This window comes from Macrobrachium nipponense, chromosome 20 (assembly GCF_015104395.2).
Source record: "Macrobrachium nipponense isolate FS-2020 chromosome 20, ASM1510439v2, whole genome shotgun sequence".
Taxonomy (NCBI): Eukaryota; Metazoa; Arthropoda; class Malacostraca; order Decapoda; family Palaemonidae; genus Macrobrachium; species Macrobrachium nipponense.
In genome coordinates this window covers 24,736,945-24,755,174 of record NC_061089.1, presented here as the reverse complement: position 1 = coordinate 24,755,174, position 18,230 = coordinate 24,736,945, and the positions used below count along the sequence as shown (strand labels likewise).

Genomic DNA, 18,230 nt, shown 5'->3' with positions numbered 1-18,230 from the left:
GGTGAGTTTGGAGGCTCCCGGAAGAGAAGGCAGCTCATCCCTCCAAACAGCAATCCTCCGCAACTTAAAAAATTTCCCAGCGGAGGGTAGAAAAATAGTTCTGGCGGTGCTCTAAAAGTTTGGAGATTCAATTACGCTTTCGCAGTTCGGTGTGGCGGCGCGTCTCTCGTTCGGGGTTTGATTCTAAACCCCCCCCCCCCCCCCATCCCCCGGTCCCACGTGCCTCTCAACCCACCCCCCTCTTTCCCCGCACAACATTTTTTTCCGGGGGGCCAGTGAGGTAGGGGTTGGGGTAGCTTTATCTGATTGATGCCTGCACTGCTATATATAGTATATCGTAGTATTGCTTTTAAGTGTAAGAAATTTTATCGGAATTTATTCTTTTGAAGAGTTTCCGAATGATTGATGCTTGAACATTATTTATTATAAATTATTAATCGTTTATATCTCGTATTGGATAGGTTTATTCTGTTTCAAATGACTTTGGGTTTATAGATTCGCCGATGATTGCCATCCAGTGACCTCTTAACTCTCCCTCGGCTGCATTCCTCTTCCTTCTTTTGTTGCTGGCACAGAAAATTGATGAAGAGTGCTGCCAGGAACTGATGGCTCGAAGTCGGATGCAAGAGCGAGAAGAATGGCGAAAATAAACATGGAATGTATCGGGAATAGAGCGGATAAGAAGTTTGAAAAGGAATAAATGGGAATGTCAGGAGCAGGCGAGAGAAACGGGATAGGCCACAAGAGAAAAACTAATGCAAGAAGTGTTTGTGTCGGATCAGAGAGAGAGAGAGAGAGAGAGAGAGAGAGAGAGAGAGAGAGAGAGAGAGAGATCCACACAACTCATTCATGATTCTTCATCAACTAAACCTAGTTCCGATAATTAAACGAGTATGGCTCCATGTTTATTGGAACCAGTTTAGCGTAATGGATTTTCGGCTAGGAACTGCGGATGGAACATTACTCTTTACCAATGCATCTAAAAGTAATTCCCAAATAGATTTTTGATAGTGGGTTTCCATAAGTTTTCTACAACGCTGATACATATCATCCAGCTGTAAACAAAATCGTGTAAGCTCCAGCCCAGTATTTTCAGTATGCGTAGATCATGCTTTCGAGTTTCATTGCCCATCTATTTCCTGTTTTGTGACGTAATATTCTCTTATTCGCCTGAGTGTTACTTCAAGGAATCTTTTGTTTCAGTATCCTTTTTGTATAACGTCTAATAGTTATTCTCTCTCGTATTTGTTTATACACATATACATACATACATATATGTTTATATATACATATTTTATACACGTCTATATGAAAAAATACGAGAGAATTAGCCATATAGAAAAAGAACACACACACAACATACATACTACATCCTCTATATATATATATATATATATAGTATATATATATATAATATATACATATATATATAAATCTATATATTAATGTTACACCGGTCTGGTGGACCGCTGTTTAGATATATATATTTCATGTGCGTGTGTATGAACAAATACGAGAAAGAATGAATAAATACTAGACTTCACACAGCATATATATATAATATATATATTTATATCTATATATATAGATATATATATATATATATATATAGTCATATGTGTACATACACATACATACATACTATATGTTCACCTTGAGATGACGTTGTTAACAATATTGGAAGTTGTAGCAGTCACTGACATAGTTTTGGCGATGTTAGGTACGTTGCGTGTCCTTTCATCAGATTTTCATCCGACTTTTGTGTGACTGGTATGGTTGGTTTCTTTTGTGACCAGCAGATGATACTTATTGATTTTGGGCGTAGCGGAAAAGACATATAGCTAGAAAGCCAGTAATCATGGAAAAAACTGTAGGTTTTGTGAAATCTGTTTTCATGGGAATTTTTTCTTTGTTGTTTTGCATTTTTTTTTTTTTTTTTGCATTTTTTTTTTTAATTCCTGCGTCAATGACTTTTGCGACTCAAGTTTAACATTATGATGGTTTACTTACGAAACACACATACATAGGTATTATAAGGAGTTAGGTTATACGGTAGCGGTTTTGTGGTTTCTGAAGCCGAAATTCTTGCTAAAGTCTTCCATTAGTTTAGTCTTCTCACACACTAGCATTCTCAGTTCCCATGAACATCTCGTTGGTTCCTCACTCTGCTACTCCTTTCATTTTTTCTGTATTGAATTTGATTTAACCGGTTTTCAGATCAGTAATCACTTTCATCAACAATTATTCAGCGTTCAAATGTCCAAAATATTTTTTTTAATCTGATGTTCGTTTCTTTGGATGCTTTAAATAAGAGTATTTTGTGATAAACGTGAACTTTTAAAAGAGGATTTGAGAATGCATCTTTCAAGGCAGGATAACAGTGTTTTTCTTTCTTAACTCTTTGGCAGAGATGCTCGTCTCATCATCATATCAAAAATAGTGGAAATACTCCTTGTTTCCTTATGAAGGATAATTGTTATGCTTTGAAATCATAATGTTTTTTGTAATAATTTCATCTCATGTATTAAGGTTTTGTTCCACTGTCAGGGAACTAAGATGTTTTCCTATGGCTTAAAAAACAGCTGACCTCTCGGAAAAAAAAACCATTTAAATATTGGATGCTGCCGTGGCTGTTGCTGAAATACCGTTTCTGATAAACCGGTATAATTCTAACTTGCTTATCAAAGGAGATGAGAATGACTGCCGTGAAAACATGGCGTGTCATTTGTACAAATAAAATTATTTATGCTATGTGGAGCCATCAGATAGCCATTATAAAGATAATTTATTTCCTCATAATAACGTTGACCACGGGATATTAGGGATGCTGGAAGATGAACAGTCTTTCGGTAAATGCGATTTGCGAGATTAATTGTGTGTGGAAATCGGGCGTTAATTTTAGTGGCTGATAGGAGTGCAGATGCAGTTCCCTCAGAATATTCCCCACATATGACATTAAGCCGATTTCTCTCATGTCTGCCTGCTTTAACAGCGCAGCCCTAAATTTGCCACGAATTCCCAAGTACGCCTGAAAATTATAGTTTTTTATTAATATTTTTATTAACATTTTTTCTTTTTACATATATGAAGATTATTCTTTTGCAGTTTTCAGTTTCTAGCAGATTTTGCATAATACGTAGTAACCGTGTTTAGTTTTACCATAAAACTACTTACATTTTGTTAAAAAAAAAAAAAAAAAAAAAAAAAAAAAAAAAAAAAAAAAAAAAAAGCCACAGCATTATTTCTGCAGTAGTACTGTAGCATTATTCCTCTAGGCCGTAGGCCTACGCACTCGTAAGAGGATCTTGCCATGCTTAGCCACCAAAGATTGTTATGTTTCAAGATGAGTCATATAGAGCTGGGTTTTTGGAGACGGGGAGTTGTTGGGAGGGGGAGCTGGGACCGATGGCTGTGGATAGAAGACCCGAAGAGAGGGGTATTGCCATCTTGTATGCTGATTATCAGCAATCTCTATGAGAACTGCCAGGGGTCTATTCAAGCGGAAGCGGCGCTACCGTCATTACAGTGATGACGTCAGCTCTTTAACTACGCAGCATCTCTATGGTTTTTCTCTTCTGATGGATGAACTTTTTGAACAATGGCAAAACCGGAAATAGCGCGTCCGCCTCTTGTTGTAGTTTTAAGGATGCGAACCACCACGAGGGCCGTTTGTATAAAGGATTAAGTTTGTTGTGTAATTTCCTGTAACAGTATTATTATTATTATTATTATTATTATTATTATTATTATTATTATTATTATTAACGGGTGTTACAATGGTTGTTTTTATTTATTACTTTTATAGTCTGTAAGATATCTGACATTCATTAAATAGCAAACTGTTTGTTGCACGTTTAGATTTACGCTTGTGCAATATATATATATATATATATATATATATAATATATATCTATATATATATATATTATATTATAAATATATATCTATATATATATACATATCTTATAGATGTGTGTGTGTGTGTTAAAAGGTTTTGATGACAAATTTTGTATGTACATTATATCTGAAAAAGATGCAAGTTATTACTCTTTTGCTAGATTAATAAAGCTCTCCCTTTACTTAGATGGATTAAGTTGTGTTTTTTTCTAAATTGTATCAATGTACTAGATGTTACAGGTGATACTTAAGTTCCCCGGAGTTAGCTGCTAAGGTCATGAGTTTCTTAATTTTGATATGTCACCTTCATTCCAAGTACATTCTACAGCTATCATTGTGTGCTTGGAATCACTCTCTGCTTCTGAGCTCTTTTTGCCTTGATAATTTTGAAGATCAGACTACTGCTATTTTAATATATTACTTTATATTGTATCAGTGTGGCTTCCATACCTTTACCTTCAACCAGCCATGCTGCATGAGGTGGCATAGGCATTGTTAATAGCATGATACGTTGGTACACTTAACAGTGTTACTGTAACCAGCATATCATTATTTTGGTGTTCCTGTCATTGACAAAATTTTCGCTAGTTTGTTTGCAGTTTTGATTATCCATAACTTGAAACTTTAAAATAACATAGGCTGAGGGGTTTTCTCTTATCACTTTAGTCTCGCTTTGATATGTGGGACGCAGTTAGGTTGATGCAACTACCCTGAGCCTAATCTTATTGTTCATTCAATATTATTCAAACTTCGTGCAATCAGCTGTTGAAAGCTAAAGGCCCTTGTTGCCTCTAGCACTGGCACTTATCAATTAAGGTGGGTTTACTAGATAACACTTAATATACTAAGCCTGACGTTAGCTGACATTGAACCCTGTGCTGGCTTACAAAGCAATGTGTGTCACCATTGTTCTTTGGTAGTAAATGACAATTTTTATTCGTCACTGTACCAAGACTGTGTTTGATCTGCATTGATTTGTTATTTGAAATTAAGATTTTCAGTTATGAGAGAGACCCGCTTTTTGCACCATCACTGTCTGTAGAATCACCCCTGCCGTGGGAAGGCTGTGGTGGGATCTTGACTGATGTAGGCTTTGTGGTTTGCAAGTCATTGGGGCTTATGTTGCAAAAGGAATTTATCGTTTTTTAAGTTTAACAGCATTTGTCTTTGCGACCCCTTTTTAAGTGGCCCTGAAGTAAAAAATTCTTATGTTGGAATAAAACAGGGTAAATAGGACGGAAAACAATAAATTGACCCCAAATTGTAAAAAAACTAACCATTCTTGTTGTTTATGGTTATTTCACCATTCACTGGTTAACATCTTGGAAAGAATGACGCAATATTGGAACTTTTCAAGGCTAGCACTTTTCTGTTTAATTGCAATCAAGAGGCAACATTCATACAAAATTTCATGCTTGTTTTATCATCAGAACGATTTTGCCTAAAACTCGCATTTATCTGCTTCACTATCAACGGCTGGCCATGATTCGTGTTTTATTGCTTGCTGTACACAAATGGATTTTTTCCTCCTCGCACCGTGTATCATACAAGAGTAATTTACAAATAAGATGCCTGATAGAGGCTTAGGTTTTACGGCCGTCATAAACCAGGGCGAAGGTAGGCGTAACGTTCATGATAGGAGAGGCTCTGGGGCCTTGTGAGAGACAAATTTCGCAAACTTTCGTAGTTGATGGGGTGTTTATGGAAGCATATACTGTTATTGGTGAAGGGATATTTTTAGTATGGACAATTAGGATAGGGGGGCAAATGTCCCTTAGATTAAACTTCTGCGAGAGATTCCATGTGGATACATATTTTCCTTTTATTCCTGATGCCATCAGTGAAAGGACATTGTTGGAATGAATCATTGGTTGGAAGTAGTATGTGAATAAACATGTGCTAGAAAGCCCAAAGGAACGAAATTATATTTTTATTCTTGGTTTTTCTTCGGAATGTTATTACAAGCTTTTAACCGCAGTTATAGTGTGCGAAGGGCCTAGCTGATGGCCAGGTAGGCAGGAATTTGGGGGTTAGATAAGGCGAATGAATTTTGATGACCGCGTAAATGTCTGCCAAATGACGACGGGGAATATATGTTTTGAGATTTTTTTCTTCTTCTATGAGATTGAGATAAAAGACGATGTTCGAGAGAGATCTAAAAGCGACGATTATTATCTTAAAAGGGGATGTTAAACTTTAGCTCTTGTGTACTTTTCCGAATAGAAGGCTGCCATCAGCTTTTGCCAGATTACTGTCTGTTAGCGGAGGATTAAGATACCGCGGGCACAGAATATGCTCTGAACCCTACAAATATTCTTTTTCGATAAAGATTATTCAAGAATACGCGCATTTGTTCTCAACTAAAATACGTCTAAAGTATGTTATTGAATAAAATGGGTCTAAAATATGTTATTGAGTATGACATTATTCATGGGTTCGTTTTTTCTATATATTAGTGGTTTTGTGATTATATATATGCTGAAAATTACAATAACCGACCCAATGATTTTGTAATACAGATGCACTACCATGAATGATAAAAGCACTATCGCATAACAAAATAAACAATAAATTAAGTTTTACTCACACACTCACACACATTTATATATATATATATATATATATATATATATATATATATATGTATATGTATATATATATATATATATATATATATATATATATATATATACTTGTATGGTCTCCTGAGAAAGGGAAAAATACACAAAATTTCCTCTCACTTTATATATATATATATATATATATATATATATATATATATATATAGTAAGTTAGAGGAAATTTTGTGTATTTATATATATATATATATATATATATATATATATATATATATATATATATATATGAAGTTCTTGTATTTTCATCTCCCTCAGTATAATTCTTACAAAATGTATATATACGTTGAAAGACTTCACCAATTGTTTATTTTATGTGATAGTGCTTTTATCATTCATGGTAGATGTTATATATTTTATGGGATATCATGAGAATAAAGCTGTTTCTTTTTTTTTTACTTCATACTTTCCTTCTGCCCAACATCTGATAGTTCAGCTTGATAGACATCACGAGCCCTTCCTCCTATTTTGCTTCACATCCATTTCTGACATTTCCAATTCTCTGTGGTAGTCGAGAGGAGGCCAAGACCTGCCCCAGTCTATTCCTCCGGACGTGGAAGGTGTCGCCACAGACATTTCTTTTTGACCTGTTTCTTTTTCCATTTTTCTCGTTGAGTTTTTCATTTGGTAAGTTAAGGGGTGCGGGGAGGGGGGAGAGGGGTTTGCAGGTAAAGGCTCTGTAGCCAAATGGAATCATGTTTTCTCAACATTACATTTCAGCTCTGAACGTGAGCTCATTCATGTGTGTCAGCATATGTATGTGTGCACACTACGCAACTTACACGAGCTTGTTTTTCAGTATCGTTAGTACACTTCTTTAGATAAGCGTACGACAAATGAGAGGCCGTTCTAGTACGTGTTGGTGCTTGTAACTATTTGTCAGTGTATCTGTATCATATCGGTATTTTAGCGACACTCCCATTTAATTTATAGTAATGGACTTAATAACTATTGACTTAATGACTATGTAATCAGCACCCTAATTTCCCTTATCGTTTTTACAGGTTAGGATCGCCGTATAAGGGACATGGGGGTGGCGGAGGTGGTGGGGGAAGTGCAATCCCCACACCAGCCCTTGGGGGTCGAAGGCCCCCAACGGAACACCATGGTCGGGGCCTACGAAGCTCAACTCCAGCTTCTTCGGCGCCTTCTACAGGTAAGTTCCTCTATGAATTATTTTATTTATAGTTGTTTATGCAGTGGAAGGTTAGAATCATTTTAAAGTTGAATTTGTCATCAAAGACACTTCAAGCCAAATACGTTGCAGGCATTTTTTGCATACATTGTGCTTTTGCATTTAACTTGTTAGTGTATAGGTGAATTATATGCCCTATGTAACAGGTATTATTATTATTATTATTATTATTATTATTATTATTATTATTATTATTATTATTATTATTATTATTATTTGGTCTGTTGGGAAAGCCGACGCATTAAGATCGTCCATTGACTGTTCAATGCAGAGATTTTCGTTATCAATGCATATTAAAAGCAGTTGATATGATTGTTGCTATGGTTGCTGGGTATGTTCCAAGTCTATTTTCATATTAGATTTTCCCCTTGTTACGAATATTCGGGTTGCTTGGCGACTTGCCCACATACTTGAGATAAAAAAAGAATGAATGGGAGATCCATAATTTAACAATTATTTGCACCAACTTTACACTGACTGGAGTGATTTTATATTTTCCAGATTTTATATAAAAAAAATGGTTAGGGAGGGTGAGTATAGTGTAAAAGCTAAAGTATCACCTGGTGCTGGAACCGAATAATGACATGGAAACGTTGATATTGGAGGGAATAATCGTTTGTTTTAATGATACATAATTTCTCTTTGATTGATATTGCCCCAGACGCTAATGTTTTCTCTGCATATATTTGTTGGGAAATTGTAATTCTATTTCTTTGACAGTTATAAATTGTGCAGTAATTCCAATGAATTATTATGAAATATTTGTTAGCTTGGATTTAGTTATAATGTGTATATATATATATATATATATATATATATATATATATATATATATATATATATATTATGCACACATATATATATATATATATATATTATATATAATATATATAATATACTATCTCAATATATATCTATATTGGTGTGTGTGTGTATATTATATATATGGTAAATATATTTATACATTTCATGGGATCAGTGAATTTCAGTAGGGAGTAACAGGTATGCTTAGAAAATGGGAAGTCATTGCAATAAAATAATCGATAAGGACATTCGATAAATGCATTCATTTGGCAATGAGCTTTCACTGAATATTTATTTGTACAAACATATGAGTTTTTTGTCAATGTAAATGAGGCACTTTGCCTATAAACTCACAGCATGTAATGTCAGTATTATTGTTGATCAGCTGGAAATGATAGAGTCGCAATAACGGTAACTGCTACTTTTATGATGGTAAAGGTTGTTGGTTGTATCGATGTATTGTATCATTTTGATGATTGAAGCTGCAACATTTGTGAAGAAAGCTTCATCTGAAACATTTCTTGATGAATTAGCGATTTTACCTACATCATCGTTCACCACCATCATCGTCCTGCTCTATTTTAGGGAACCCTCCCTTCGGTCCGTATTCAGTCTGTCCCGCTAGCCTCTCTTGTTTGCCTTTTTTAATTTAGTTTTCTTGATGAACACGTTCTGTTCATAACGGAAAAAAAACAAGACAAAAACTTTATCTTGATTGCCTTTAAACTTTCACTTTCAAAAATCAGTTCTCTAACTCCTTTGGTGTTTCCACGGCATATTGTCGTAGGTGGCCTCTTGAAGAAGATTTAGTGTTCTTTTGAGGCTGTTGATTAAGAGTGCTCACAAACACGTTCTAATAGTCATAAATGAACCTCCAAAATCACTCGTTTATGTATACATAAAAGAGCCGTGAAATCTCCCCTTTATTAGACGATAAATAAAGGCGAACTAATCGCCTCCATTTGGCTACGCTGGGCGTAGCAGCTCTCGAGTCGTAAATCAGCCTTATGGTCGTTGGCTGATAGTTTGCAACCAGCCTCCCGCTCCTCTTTCCAGCAAACAAGCTAGAATGAGAGATTATGGGGAAATATGGCTCAAGGCCAAGAGGCCTAAGGCCTCATGTGGATGAAATCGAGTAGGCCTTTGACGATAGGGCCATGTCGTAGACTCTGATTGGCGCTGTTTGAGGACTAGTATTGTGCTTTAGGATAGTTCATTGTCGATCCATTTCCTGCACTAGTACAACGCAATTTTGTACATTTGGAAAAGATTTTATATTTTCTTTTGTCCTTTAACTGAACCAGTGACCTGTCAGATTCGACCTGAGAACCCTGTCAAAGCGCTTTCCCCAAGCACTAGACTTCATCTCGTCCATAACAAGCATCGCTTTGATGCTGGTCGTGCAGATCCATTACCGTGCAAGTCCTCCCCGCCTGTGATTGACACCCCCTGGCACCGTTCAGGACAATGGTTGCGGTACATCGCCACCCATTAGCTCATAAGGGGCCAATGGCTGCTCAGGAGCCGTGTCACAGGGGCGAGGATAAGGGACGCAAGGGACCTTGGGTGTCCGGACGTTCTCTGATCGTTTTGTTGTGCTAATTCAGAGGGCCGGTTGTGTGGGGGCTGTGGCGAGATCACGTCTTCTGATTTCGAAGAACAGCCCAGAGAGCTAATTGATGCCGGAGAGTGGCGAGCTGTAGAATTGTGGAATAAAGGTTCTGGAAGTGGAGAAGTAAACGCCGAGAGGGGTGTGTTAAGAAATAATGATCACTATTAAATTGGAAAATACGTAAACGTGTGAGCAGGTCTTCGAGGCCATATGAACTTCACGAGATGTTTACAATGAGGGATGAAATGTGAGGCGTAGGATAATATATATTACAAAGCCATGTAAGAGAGACCATCATTAGCTATTGTGAAACAAGTTCAGAAAAAAAAAGTCTTTGCTCAGAGGCAAGAAAATGAAAATAATAGATGAGAAAACTTGAGGTAGATATTCTCAGGTAGATTTCCCCAAGGCTTTTGTTATTAGTTTCTCTCCTGTTAGTTAAGATTTCCAATAGTTTAGTTAGTTCCGTGTAATTATACATTTTTTTAGCACCGCAATGTAACTGCACTAAGGAATCGTAATTAATATTTAGTATACATTTGAAAAAGTCACTATAATCCAAATTGTAAATGACAACTATAAATCATATCTTGATTTTGACACAGTACAATGATAAATATTTTAAATGGTTTTCGCCCCGTTACGGCAATAATTGTTGCAAATGGACATTTTTAATGTGGAATAGGACCTATGAATAGAACAAAGTTTTGTTTGCTGTTGGAAAATCATTTTTGCTCATGTTATCATAGGGCCATATTTTTGGAATGGTTTCTGCCGCTGTCCATTTTAAAGAATAAATATGGTCAGGCGAGTTATGTAAAATGATTATGGTGAAATGCTTGTTAGAGTTTCCATTAATATGTAATTTTTATGATTTTCTGCAACATGGCTTCTCGTTTAAAGATAATTTGATTTCATCAGGACTGAAATACAAAAAGTCTCGAATAACATTTTTAGTGATTTACATTGAACCTGTAGAACGGCATCATTTATACCAATTAAGTTTTATTTATTGCGATAACTAGAATGTATGTGTTTGTGTGTATGTGTGTGTGTGTATGAGAGAGAGAGAGAGAGAGAGAGTGAAAGGAGAGGATGGTCTTTTCCGGATGGAGAGAGAGCCGGGAGATACATGAGGTGAGAGAGATGAAGAGAGAGAGAGAAAACCAATATGATATTTATTGAATGTTTTGAAGGGTTAATAGAACAAGTTGAACATGTTCATATCCCTGTGTTGACAATATTCGGAAAGGCATAAAACGGAAAATCGTCAAGCAATTAAAAAAAGTTATCAAAAAGTGTTGCCACCCAGCCAATTTGAATGTCACCGAAGTTGAGTGAAAACGTCACCCTCGTGTTGTGGATGAGAAAAATAGAAGGGGGCCGCGAGCAGTAATACTAAGATTTGCTTTGTATATATATTCGGCAACATATGCGCATCATATGGTCAAAGTGATTGAATCACTGAATAAATTAGAAGAATGACTGAATCAAGGATCGGGAAACAGCAAGCCTCCGCCACTTACTAAGGTTCCTAAAATCAGGACCCCCCCCCTTTTTTTTTTAATTGCATTTGTATTTACTGTTAAAGAACATAGTCATCTATGTGAGAGCGGGTCCTGCAATTGTTTAAATACTCCTTCGAATATTTAGATTAGTGTTTTTTCATCGCAACATTTCACAATAGTGTGATTTTATTATCATTCTGAGAAGCGTGCTGTATGAAATAGAATAGCCAGCAAACCGTCGGTCTGTCATATTGAATTAAAGCTCCTTTTTTTTCTCTCTCTCTTTTTTTCGTAGAGGCAGCGCCACCTGGCGGTGGCATATGGTGATGAGAAAATGAAGTGTCAACCTAAAAGTTGGACCTTTTTCGCTCCATGAAAATGATTTTATTCCAGCAAAGGGTATCAAAAGGAATCCCGTTAGCGCGTGAAAAGATATCCTTAATTAGTATCTTATTTTTGTAAGGAGTGCGTCAAAGAGTCTGCTCTCTCTCTCTCTCTCTCTCTCTCTTTTTTTTTCTTTTTTATTTTTTATTTATTTATTTTTTTTCTCACTGCGGCAAAAAGTGTTGAATCTCCTCTTTTGACTTTGTCGAATTTGTTTATAGAAATTAAATTCTGAAAACGATTTGTATGTTTGCTCGTTTTGTTGTTTTTATTTCTTTCACATTTTCAACGGATATGGAGTTACGAAATTAGGAAAATATGAGCAACTACCGATTTTATCTTGTTGTGAAACTTAATTTTACATGTAAGATTATATGTATATGTATATGTATATATACATATATATATAGATATATATATATATATATTTATATACTGTAAACTTGAAACTTGTTCTTTAATTGTTGTTCAAGTCTCACGAAGTCTTCTAACCATTCAAGGAATGTTGAAGGATTTGTTGGTAAGTCTTGCTCACATTAATGTTGTTTTGATTGTAAGTTTATTTGTTTCCTAGGAACAGACAGTCGAGTAAGTCACTGCGTTGTAGAAAAATTCCATTATATTCCTCCTGTTAATTATGATATGAACTGGTCTGTGTTCTAAAAGGTCAGTAGAACATATATACTGCTTTGGCTCAAGAAAACTACACTGCGCTTCGCAAAATGTTAGTTATTATAAGTTGAGCAAATTATTTTCTGCCCCTTTCCTCCTTTCACATTTGAGATGAGATTTATAATACAGTAAGATGTTACTAGCCATTATGTATCAAGATATTGTCTTTTCGACACGTGTTGTTTTGAACAGAGTTCAGATTAATGTAACGCAACTTAGTTCTCCTCTCTGAAAATTTAAGCTCTTGAATACAGACAATGTTGAAATACACGAAACTTTACAGTTGAGTTTAACAGTGTTACATGCAAGCAAGCAATATAGTATAGTTAACATCGAAAAATGATATTTATATTAAAAATACTTATTACGACAGAGATTGAGACTTCATAAGTCTTTAATCCTATATATATATATAATAATATATAATATATATATATATCATATATATATATATAATATATATATATAATTATATATATATATATATATATTACAATATACACACAACCAGGCGACACACACACACACTATATATAAATATATATATATATATATTATATCTATATCTATATATATATATATGTATATGATTTGGTTTGGCTGTATTGAAATTGAGTCTCACGGTTGGGATCTGGCCACAGAATACATCATTGGCTTCCTCCAGACCATGCATCATCAAGGTGCTTTGTGTTGTTTGTTAGTCTGCGCGAAGCAGACGCGGAGGGGGAAGAGGGTATGACTGAGATAGTAATGGTGATCGACGTCTCTCTTTTATTAGAGGTTTTATTTTGTTTTTATCGACGTTTTACACCCGCCATTTTAGCTTTATTGGCATTGTTCTTCTTACGTTGCGATCATTGAGTAACATCCGATTTTTGTAGGCCTTTTTGACAGAGAGGGGTGGAAATAGCGATCGATACTGTGTGTGTGTGAGAGAGAGAGAGAGAGAGAGAGAGAGAGAGAGAGAGAGAGAGAGAGAGAGATCAAATGAATGATTTATTGTTTCAGTTTTGGGGGAAGCAGTTTTACTGTTTGTTAGTTTAGGTGGTAACCCCAAGGTTATGAGAATACATTACACGTTTTGAACTTCCTGATGGCTACCGCTATCTTTGCAGTCGCCTCAATACATCGCCAGTGATTTATATTACAAGGAGTGGTTGTCCTTAGAACAATATTATACTTGCGTTCTTTTAAATGTCCTTGAGGTGGCTTTGGGTTGCGACATGAAATTATTCTTGATAAAATTGCAAAGGAATTTCCAATCATTGCAGTGAGTTATTGTCACTTTTATTGCTATATGAGAAGGCATTGTGACAGAACTATCTAAATGAATAAGCTTTCTGGTATATATATATAATTGTATTCTTCGGTATTTCACCCAACGGTAAATTTATTGGCGTTACGTTGGAAATTTATATTACACTGAAATTTTATCATTCACTTAAAAAAAAAAATTTCCTGTCTTAAAAAGAGAAAAAAATTTCTCCTGTCCTGAAAAAAAGTCTTTTGTCAAAACGGACGTCCTATGAGATTTGTCATGTTTATTGCATCACTTAGTTTGCTCCTTGCATCGGTAATATCTATCAATTACTGGAGTAATTGTAAGTCCCTTATGCAATTCCGCCATCTCATTACATGTTTCAGTGTACAAGTTTGGGTAATTGCTCTGAACAAATCTTATTGTGCGGTAAGTTGGTCTCTTCCCTGGTTAATGGGAAATTAGACAAAGTTTCCTAACTAAATAAAGATGGGAGATCCCAAATAGGGTCGTTGGAAGTATTTCAACTTACGTTTGTTAAGGAGTCATTTCTGTTTATATATCTATATATATATATATATATATATATATTATATATATATATATATATATATATATATATATATATATAGACAAAGTTTCCTAACTAAATAAAGATGGGAGATCCCAAATAGGGTCGTTGGAAGTATTTCAACTTACGTTTGTTAAGGAGTCATTTCTTTTTATATATACTATATATATATATATATATATATATATATATATATATATATATATATATATATATATATATATATATATATAAAGATGGGAGATCCCAAATAGGGTCGTTGGAAGTATTTCAACTTACGTTTGTTAAGGAGTCATTTCTGTTTATATATATATTATATATATATATATATATATATATATATATATATATATATATATATATTTGTGTGTGTTTATTATGTACAGTATGCATGTGGTAGATAAAACCCAGTTAGTTCAATAGTTCGATTTAAAATAAAATTCATATAAGCAATTAGTATTGGAGTGTCATGGTTGTCTTTCACTCGTTTTCATTTGATTAAATGTATCTCTTATGATTTGAGTTTAATCAAAGGGAATTGGGGAGTTTCAATCCCGCACAGAACTAGGTAATTCGTGTTATTCAAAAATGGTATCAAACATTAATTACACCCAAGTTTTGGAATGTTGGCTGACTTTTGATGCGAACAGCTGTCAAAGGGTTTGCCGCTTTTTATTGTCTTTCGAATGATTGGCTTGTTATTGGCGATACCAGTACTAGGCGACTTATTATTAGATGCTGGTTGAAGCATACTCGTTAGCTCTTTTTTGTCAAAGGCAAAAATGATCTGAGTGCTCTGAACCTGCTTTGAAAATGAAGGGACCAGCTTATCGTTTATTTTTGAAGCTCTCTTTTAAAATGTTGTTATATTGCTCGCTGTCGCTTGTCATGTCAAACTGCTACGGAATTTTGCTGTCAACTTTTATTCTATTTTCATAAAGCATTTGTATTTTACATTTTTCTTTCAAATTGCGCGTTTTAAGGTGTACTTTCCGCATTATTGAATTTATTTCATCGTAAGAATATATTATTTGTGGTACTAGAGTTTATAGACTGGGAAATTGTGAAGGGCCCACCTCATAAAGAAAGGTTATTTAGGAACATAACAAGGAAGCTGCATTCTTTTGTCTGCTATATAGTTTAACATTGTTGCAGAATTAGTTAACGTTTAATCCTGCTTAAGGAGGTTTTTCTTTATTGTTGTTTACTTATCCGTTCCTGATTTCATTTTTTGTCTCATGTGCCCAGCCTTTAAAGCCCCGAGTCGATCTCTCGTGAGGATATATTGTGTTCCTCCAGAGGCCAAGTCATGCACAATTAGGCGAGTGAGTTAAGCGGATTTAGTGGCCTCCGGATATTGTTACTTCGGTGCTTGTTAAAGTGATTGACGGTGATTGGCTGTTGATGCAATTATCCGGATTATCGCGTGAAGGAAAAAGAACCTCCGCGCAGAACGGCGATGAAGGAGGAAGTCATAAAACGTGTAGTCTCTCACTCACACAGTGAAAAGGATTAAAGGAATGAATGTTGAATTGGTGCGCAAGAGAAAGCAAGAAGCAGCCACGAGACTGCAGAAGTAGCTGATGCAAAAGAAAGGCGAGAGATGCGGAGGTTCGACACTGCCTGATTATTGTTATGAGGAGGAGTAGATTAACGCCAGTTTCCACTTGATGCTGCACAAGACGAGAACACAATTAGGACAACAGAGCTCACCTGTCATTATATATATTTTTTTATAGCGTGTTGTACTTGGACTTGAACCACTGAAGGCATGTCTGCGAAGCTTGGTCATCATCAGAGAATTTCATAAATATTTTGCTGGCTAAGCACACACACACACACACACACACACACACACACACACACACACAGAGAGAGAGAGAGAGAGAGAGAGAGAGAGAGAGAGATTGGTGATGGCTGGGTGTCGAATAGCCTAGGGGGAAAGAGGGAGCCAGCGACTAAGGGGGAGCAGGCTGTTGTTTGTGTAATTAAGTTGAAGGAAGCGAGGGGAAGGAGGAAGATATAGTGACGAAGATGACGATGACGGCGACGATGATGGTGATGGGGAGAACTCATTGAATGTAATGACGGAATAAGAGGGGATGGCGATTCTGCATGATTTCGTCTTCGATTCTCAGACGGCTTCTCTCGCTGTCTCCGACATGTCTCAGAGCGGGTCTGAGTTTCTCATTTTCCCAGGCTTTGAAGCCTTTCATCAGGACTTTGAAACATTTTTACAGCTACATATACTATTTCCTTCATCTTAGGTCCTATTTATGATTTACTACAAATATTACAGGTTTATTATATGTTACAGAGTCCTGCGGAGACAATTGCGTTACTAAGAAGACCATTATATGATCAATATAGAGCAACTGTTCTTTTTTAGTTCTTCAGTTTTAAAATCTGTCGTGGTTGTTTTCTTTATTCCATTAGCAATTTCAAAAAGTTTCCTATTTTACCCTTAACTTTATTTTTTGTTAGCGTTTCATCATTGCGATTTCTAAAACGTTGCAAACTTTGCGGTGACTGACAGTATATTAGGTTAGGCTTCAAGAATTTAGTTTTGAAGAATAAAGACGATAAAAGATATTAGAATAACGTATAAGTAAAGAAATAAGAATAAGAAGCAAGTAAGTTATTAGTAAGATGTTCAAAGAATAGAAGATTAAAACCAAGAAAGATATCAGAAAAATAAAGGAAGATAAAAAATGAAGACTAGATAAAGTGAAAGAAAAGGTAGACTATTGAACGAGGGAAGTTGATGTTTTTACCAAAAATTTAAAGGACTAACGAAAAGAAAAGATGGTAGAAGACGGTAAAGAGGCCAGAATAACGAAAAAGTATATTAAATAAACAAATTCAGAATATTGGAGGAAAGGAAAAAGTTAATGCGCCTTACCAGATGCGTAAAAGAGGGGCTTAGCTGATTCGAGCGAGGCTGAGAGAGTGGCGTTATATCCAGACAGAAGAAACAGGCAATTAACCACACTTCACAGTCTCCACTTAAGGAAATTGGAAACAATGTGATCTTAGGATTCCATGTCTCGTTTGCTAAATGGCTCTTTCCTTAACACTGCGCATGTAAAGCAATTATCAGGCCAGTGTTCCGTGCTTCTGAGAATTTCTATTGCTTCATCCATCATTCGCAAGTGGTGCTGTGTTTTTATACGATTCATGGTGAAGACGACATGAATTCAGATGTAAGTATGTAAAGGAATTTTGTTTTGGTCATGCCTGTTGAATTAAGAATTTTCATATCCCTTTCGTCATTTATTCACCACACTACTGTTCAAATACACACGCGCATAGTTCCCCTTGCATAAAAAAAAGAAATGTGGAAATGCCAGAGTTGTACGGCATACAAGTAATTATTCAATTATACCTGTGCTTTAAATCATTTGCAATATGATTATAGATGGCGATGAAGTGTCATGTTTCACCAGGGAAGTTGCTGTGAATAATTAGGAAGAGAACCATTTATTGATTTGCAATAATCTCCTTTCTGTTTATTGACGAGTAGATGAGTTGCCTGTTTTAAATTAATCGTCATTGACATATTATATCGCTATTTTACTGCTTTAAGCAACATTTTGAATTTACGTTGCGCTGAAAATGTGAAAGTTTATAGAAGCTTTTTTTTTGTATCGCACAAATACAAAACTTCTGGAGCGGCCAAGGGCAAGCGTCGAC

General features: G+C 35.5%; 1 protein-coding gene across 1 annotated transcript in view; it reads left to right on the top strand.

Annotated features, from left to right (window-relative positions):
• LOC135223627 (neuron navigator 3-like) overlaps positions 1-18,230 on the top strand; it is a 451,104-nt gene that overhangs the window by 363,270 nt on the left and 69,604 nt on the right. Inside the window, exon 6 of the mRNA XM_064262246.1 lies at positions 7,538-7,689. Coding sequence (XP_064118316.1) covers positions 7,538-7,689 — 152 coding nt within the window. The remainder of the gene's footprint in view (positions 1-7,537; positions 7,690-18,230) is intronic.